At 32.0% G+C, this 6,794-nt stretch overlaps 1 protein-coding gene across 1 annotated transcript; it reads right to left on the bottom strand.

Moving 5' to 3' along the window:
* Positions 1-543: 543 nt before the first annotated feature.
* On the bottom strand, positions 544-5,668 carry LOC143545397 (putative GTP-binding protein OBGC2). Its single transcript, XM_077037312.1, has 10 exons — positions 5,531-5,668; positions 4,188-4,663; positions 3,373-3,464; positions 2,956-3,039; positions 1,958-2,035; positions 1,672-1,872; positions 1,500-1,607; positions 1,009-1,083; positions 749-927; positions 544-644 (listed from the first exon to the last, which is right to left on the bottom strand). Exons 1-10 carry the CDS (start codon positions 5,644-5,646, stop codon positions 560-562), a joined length of 1,494 nt encoding a protein of 497 aa, XP_076893427.1. The 5' UTR covers positions 5,647-5,668; the 3' UTR covers positions 544-559.
* Positions 5,669-6,794: the final 1,126 nt, after the last annotated feature.

The raw sequence follows: 6,794 nt of genomic DNA, 5'->3' as shown, positions 1-6,794 counted from the left end.
AAACCCATACGGGCCTGGGGCATTATCGCTCTCACAGTATTCCTCCTTAATTTCTTGTTTAGAGTAGGGTTGAATAGGCAAATTTGATTTCATAGTAGTCAATTTTTAAAGTTATTTATAGAAGGGTATTCAACATTTTATCATGCAATCAAACTGTTGAATTCAAAACAATTATCATGTATTTGGATACTAATGAGACAATATATTTTCACAAATTAAGAAGTTAACACTCTTATACAAGTAAACATATAAGCGTTTTACCAAACATTTATAAAGCATTTTGCTTTGCATCACCCGATTAGCTTCACATCAGTGGCGTATATTCCTGTTGAGCCCGGCCTGAATCAGACCGGTTCACTTATGGTCCAGCTCCTGCTTTGATCTTGATAGTCAAATAGTTGGAGCCTGGATCATGAACCTATAACTCAAAAAACAATATTTATTTCACATAGTTATGATTTATTCTAAAAATAATTGAATTTGTACAAGTCTAAAGAACAAAAATTATAATCCTGAAACATTCTAGAGCGGATACTAACATGATCAATTGTTCTTTACGCTATTGGTAAAGTGCTTCAGATTCCCGGCATTTTCGTAGGGCCGACCTAATTTCCCTTAGCAATTCACTAATATTTATGCATTTCCTGTGAAAAGAAATGAAAAAAGAACAATTATTATATAAAATTAAGTGAATTTTTATAAATTAGAGGAAGAAATGTAAGAGAATGAGATAAGGAAAGATTATTACAGAACACTAACGCCTACAACAGCAGCAGGTCGTGGATATTCATTGATTTCTTTTATCTTTTTATCATCGGGTGAGGTTAAATTTGCAAGTTCCATGTGATCAGATGAAGATTGAACTTCGGATTCTTCGCTTCCAATTTTCTGTATTTCTTCGACCAAAAAAGGGAGCTTATCCATAGCCTGTAAACAACAATCCATTGTTTATGCTAAACCAGTATACTTTAATAATAAGGTTATAGAATTAATATTATTATCTCGTACCTCAGGTATATCAATTTTATTCAAAACCACCACATATGGCCTTTCAAGATATTCAGGATTGTACATCCTCAATTCCTGTAAATTTAACATCATATTTAATATCCATATGTAAAAGAGAAAACTGAGAAAGAATATATATGTGCATATATCTATGTAGAAGAAAGTTTTTTGCAAGACCAGAAAAACAAAATAAATCATTCATTTTTTTCAGTTTTTTTTGTAAATACTAAGAATTATACTAAGAAATACAGTACTTATTTAATCTCTACTAACATTTATAAAAGGATATAAACAAAACTCGTTTAGTTATAAAACCTACACACGTGTAAATCATGTGCAGATATTTTCCTACACATGTGTAGATAAGCGTTTAAAATGAGTTCTCTCTTGATCCTCTCCGATATATATATATATATATATATATATATATATATATATATATATATATATATATATTAACAGCACACACACACATGTATATATAAGCATACTTCTTTAACGGTTTTGTAATCATAAACGGGATCCTCAGCAGCAGCGTCAACAACATGAACCAACATTCGAGTTCTCCTCAAGTGCCTCAAGAAATTACGGCCCAGTCCCTGAAATTTAAAAGATGATACAAGTTTAGCTAACACTTTAAAAAAAATGTAAATAACATGGTACCTTTCCTAAATGCGCCCCTTCAATAAGACCAGGCAGATCTGCTAATGTGGCTTCTGATGAGAATTGACCCGCCCCTAAACTAGGATCACCTTCAAGCCGTCCTAGGTTTGGCATTAATGTTGTGAACGGGTAATCAGCAATATCAGGTTTTGCAAGTGTTATGGCTGACAGTAGAGTTGACTTTCCAGCATTAGGAAGACCCTGAAATTGGACCGTGTTACTTACATTGTTACAAAAATATAAGAAACGACAAAATGTGCGCACATATATAAAATATTATACTTACAACAAGACCAACGTCTGCAACGACTCTTAGTATTAACTGCAAACTGACCTCCTCCCCAGGTTGACCAAGAACCAACACCTGCATTACTGGTATAACTGTTAAACTTCTTTACAAGCAAGGAGTTTAAGGTAACTAATAGAAAAAATGAGAAATATGTAAAATTTAATCGATTGAATTTAAAAGGAAGTTGGGATCAACACTTGTAGGGAAACTAGAAGATATCACATAATGTAAAAATTTCTTGCTCTTTTATCAGGTAGTGAAGGGAACAAATATGGCTCTACTTATTGTATATAGTTTTTTCAATAATTATTGCATAAATAAACTTCATTACCAAAAAGATTGCAAAACCTTTTTTTTTTTTTTTGCGGACGCTATGTTATTTTTTAATTTTTAAACTTATATGCTTCAGCTTTAATGGAGAGTAAGATTGTTTATAACCCAATATATGACCCAAACGGGCCATATCATTTTTTTAGTTTAGATCTTGTATCCCTCCTCTACATATATCCTTAAGCATTCTTGTGTACAGATATTAAAGAAAATACATTTGTCGAGATCTGTCTACAACGTTCATGTCTAAAAGACTATCAAACCACAAATAAATATTATAACTGAATTATAAAAGGAGATTACATGAAGTCAGAACTTATATTTGTGAGTTAATATAAACTTGGTGAACAAGCAGCCTAAGCCTATTAAGAAACTAAATCAAATTAATAAAAATATATATTATTAACAGATAATGACTAACAATCCGTCAAGCTATTATCATCAAGTAAGGACAAAATAAGAATGACGTGATAATCCCATTCCTGAATTGGAAAACTAAGAAATAAGAGCTGAGGATAAACATTGTGCATTCTGAAAAGGCATATCGTTTAGCATTGTAGACCAAGCAACATTTAAAGTAAGAATATTATCACCAGTGAGAATATACAAGACCTAGAACTAAATGTACAGAAAGAACAGAGTAAAACAAAAAGAATATAGTTTACCTTATCATTTTCATCTGTCATAACATTTGATGTCATATTCACCATCTTCTTCTTTTTATGCTCAGGCATTTCCAACAAACTAATCTGCCACAAGTACAGGACACAAGTCCATTTACAAACAAAGATAAGAGTTCAAAGCTCAAATTTCATAATGAACGCGTATCACTTTTAAATCCCTTTTTCCAAGATCAATTGAGCATGTTCACTTTTGGTTTCATCACAAACTTAGCAAGCATTTTTGGTTTTCAACCATTAAAAAATATGCACATGTTTTTTTATTTGATAATCAAAGGATCATTCCTCTTGCAGGTTATGTATGAATAAGCTCTAGATTGGCATGACTATATGACTGAAAAGAAACTTTGAGGATGAATAATTTGGTCAATATTTTACTCAAATTCAAGATGGAACACTCACCCCTCCTTGACCTCCCCTAGCAACAACAATTTCATCACCATGTTGAGCTAGATCAGCTAGAAACTTGCCTCTTTTATGTTTTACAACAGTACCTATTAACAAATTAAATTATGATAAGATAATGAATAAAGGTCAACATGGTCGAATTTACCAACACGCTAGCTTTACGCCATCAATTTAACCTGGTAACAATCAGATTACCTAAGATCAAAGTTTTCTAAAAGCTAGTTACCTTTTTATGAGTGACAATACAAATGAAACAAAAAAGACGGTTAATTCTAGGTGTGTGCACAAGACAGAAAAATCTGATCTGTAACCAAAGTAACCAAACCCAAAATAAATCGGACGGTTTGGCTTTATGTTTTCGTAAAAGCCAAACTTTCGGTTTGGCTGTGGTTTTGCATGTAATTAAAACCAATAAAACCAAACCGAAATTATGGAATTACAATTTCAATTTTTAACTATATATTTTAAGTAACTTACAAGAATTTATTAATTAGTGTTACCCAAATGTATACTAATTAATTAATTATTTATTAACATAAAGATTTAGGCCCACATTCATTATTTTGAGAAAAGAATTTGGCCCAAAAATTTCAACCCCAAATGGTAAAACCAAAACAAAACGAACCCAAACCTAAAACTGAAAAAACTAAAACCATACGGATTTCAAAAACTCAAAAACCGAACTTACGGTTTTTTGGTTCAGTTTGAGCCCAAAACCGGCCTAAACCTACCCCTAGACTTAACCCAAACAGGAATCAACATAAAGCTGGTTAATTTTTCTGCAAATTCCAAAATATAAAAGATCAAACCTAAAGGTACAGGAATACGCAACGTTGGTGCAGCTAAACCGTTTCTAAGTTGAGAATGCAAAACACCCATCGTATCAACATTCCCACCACGTTTCGCATTAAATCGAGTCTTTTTATGAAACTCCAACAATGAATCTTTCCCCTCATCTGCATAAATTACAACATCACCACCATGTCCACCCATTGGTAGAATAAGCGATCCATCAAAGTCTCTCTTATAGGAACTTCTTATCCTTTGTTTTTCTTTATCCTGTTTGGTCTGTGACTTCAAATTGGATTTTGAGTTATTCATACTAAGTGTAGCACCGTGGCCCCCATCTCCTGCACGAACGGTTATGATTGCTTGATCAAAATACTTGTGTGGTTCTCTGGTTAGACTTTCTAGGTTTGGAGAAGGGGCACCTTTGGTCTTTGCAAGTCTGCACTTCAATTTGTGGTGTTGAATGTTATTGGGAATGCTTTTCTGTTGATTACAACTGCAAATAATCATAATCAGTTATCAAGCCCAAGCCTCAAATAAAGACGTATATAAATTAAAGGAAAATGACCAAAATGTCCATTTGAACAGTCAAAGTCAAGAAAATGTCTATTTGACCATCTTATACCAAAAATGTCCACCCATAAATCTCGTCAAATCAACGCCTTTAATTGTTTCTCGACATGATTTTTAACCAACCAGATTCTGCCACTTGTCCAAAATATCTCTTCGAAAGCCAAAAAAAGCTCATATGAAGCAACAAAATCCTCGTCGGAAGCAAAAAAAAAACAATCTCATCGGACGCCTAAAAAATCCCGTCAGCTCCGACGATTTTGAAAAGAAAAACTATTGACCCGATAGTTTTATCAGCGTGGTAGAATTTTGTTGGTTGAAAATCTCGTCGACTAATGATTAAAAAGTGTGCGGTAGACAAGATTGAGGGCGACAGTTTGATCATTTCCCCATAAATTAATTAAAAAATAATAAACGATCCAATCTCGAGCCTAAAAAACGACTCACCAGCCGAGCTCGAGCTTTAGAAAAAGAGCTCAAAACGAGAGCTCTCTTAAGTCACTGACGAGCTCGGGGTCGGCTTGCCCATTCCCCTATGAGATCATGAAATTAAGTTCGGTAATTCTCAGTAGCTCGATAAAAGTCAAAATGACATTGAATTTCATTAACCAGATCAATTTAATCCCAGTAACAAAACCCTAGAAGCTTCAAACATTCCAATGTAAATCGTAATTACACATACACAAAGTCTAACTAACGTACAATTAGATTCCATTAACCAAAACACTTAGCGAATTTTAAAGAATATTGATTGTTTAGTGAAGCATAAGTCAGAGAGAAAGCGAGTACATACCTGTGGTTGGGAGGAAGAAGACACTGAGAGAATGAGGTGTTTGATTTATGGGTAAATAATGAGGTGCCGAGAAACGGTGACGGTGGAGAACGGACGGAGACGGAAGAGGATATCATATTATGTCACCGGTAACTACAGCTTACACAGCTTACAATTTGTGGATAATATGGCGCAAACGTTTTCAAATGTTATAATTGTTCTGAATAATAATTATTATGCTAACTCTTAAAATAGATTTTGCTTATTCTTTAAATTTTATTATCCTATATATGTATATATATATATATATATATCTTATTATACCTCATTGTAATACACATCTGATAAAATCTTTATCTTTCTCCCTGCATCTCCTTTTGGCTATTAGGCTGGTTTCACAATACGTTATTAGTACGAATTACTTATGAAGTTGGATCGCACATCATAAGGTAAGTCGGTATTTTTTAATTCATCATCTCTATTATTCAAATACAATTACGAATTATAATTATTTACATTAACTGTTTGAATATTAATAAATAAATAATCGCATGACCGACAATCGATTTTGTGGGTAGCTACTAAAGAAACTATTCTTTACTATTTACTTATATATCATGAATAATATAATGAAATAAGAAACAAAGAAACTATTTTTTGTTATTTACTTATTCTTATCAAAGAACGAAGACTATTTTTTTTTCAACATCTTTTAATGTGTTTTACCTTAATTTGCTAAAGTTGTATTACATTTAGTTATGATAAGTTGTATGACATCTAAATGCTACTATGAAGGTAGATAATTATTTGTATATCATATATTCTATCCATAAATAAGTTTTCCTAATTTTGGGAATTAAATCATAAGTTTTTTTTCATTAGTTGTTACTTAATATCGATATATGATCAAACGCTATTAAAATATAATAAGATTTGATAGAGATATACTCTTATATCTTAGTTTTAATTATTTGTATATTAACTATAATTGATTAGTTATAGTTGATATGTTAATAGTACATGTACATTACATGCATATATATATTTGCTTGAATTATTTGTATATTAACAATATTTGTTTGCATGCATTTGATGACATATTACACCCTTGTTTGTGGCATATACTGATTTTATGGTCTTTATTAAGTATGCTATCATTTTAGATAGACTATGATATTGAAAAGAACAATTGAATGACCAACGTTTCTAGTTTGTTATCGCTCTAATGAAAGAGTATAGATATTACTAGATATGACACTCGAAGTGCCATAATCCTGTATCAAAT

This window comes from Bidens hawaiensis, unplaced genomic scaffold, assembly GCF_021521415.1.
Source record: "Bidens hawaiensis isolate Kalapana, Puna unplaced genomic scaffold, B.hawaiensis_p1.1 tig00000904_1, whole genome shotgun sequence".
NCBI classification, from domain to species: domain Eukaryota; kingdom Viridiplantae; phylum Streptophyta; class Magnoliopsida; order Asterales; family Asteraceae; genus Bidens; species Bidens hawaiensis.
Note: the sequence above shows the minus strand (reverse complement) of the source record. Positions and strands in the feature narration are given on the sequence as shown.

What these genes read in the sequence shown, in the direction of transcription:
- LOC143545397 (XM_077037312.1), bottom strand. Translation starts at nt 5,646, where the DNA reads ATGATATCCTCTTCCGTCTCCGTCCGTTCTCCACCGTCACCGTTTCTC. An exon ending in GCGTATTCCTGTACCTTTAG is followed by an intron (nt 3,465 to 4,187) that starts GTTTGATCTTTT and finishes ATTTGTTAATAG; the next exon opens with GTACTGTTGTAAAACATAAA. An exon ending in GTTGTAGGCGTTAGTGTTCT is followed by an intron (nt 645 to 748) that starts GTAATAATCTTT and finishes TTCTTTTCACAG; the next exon opens with GAAATGCATAAATATTAGTG.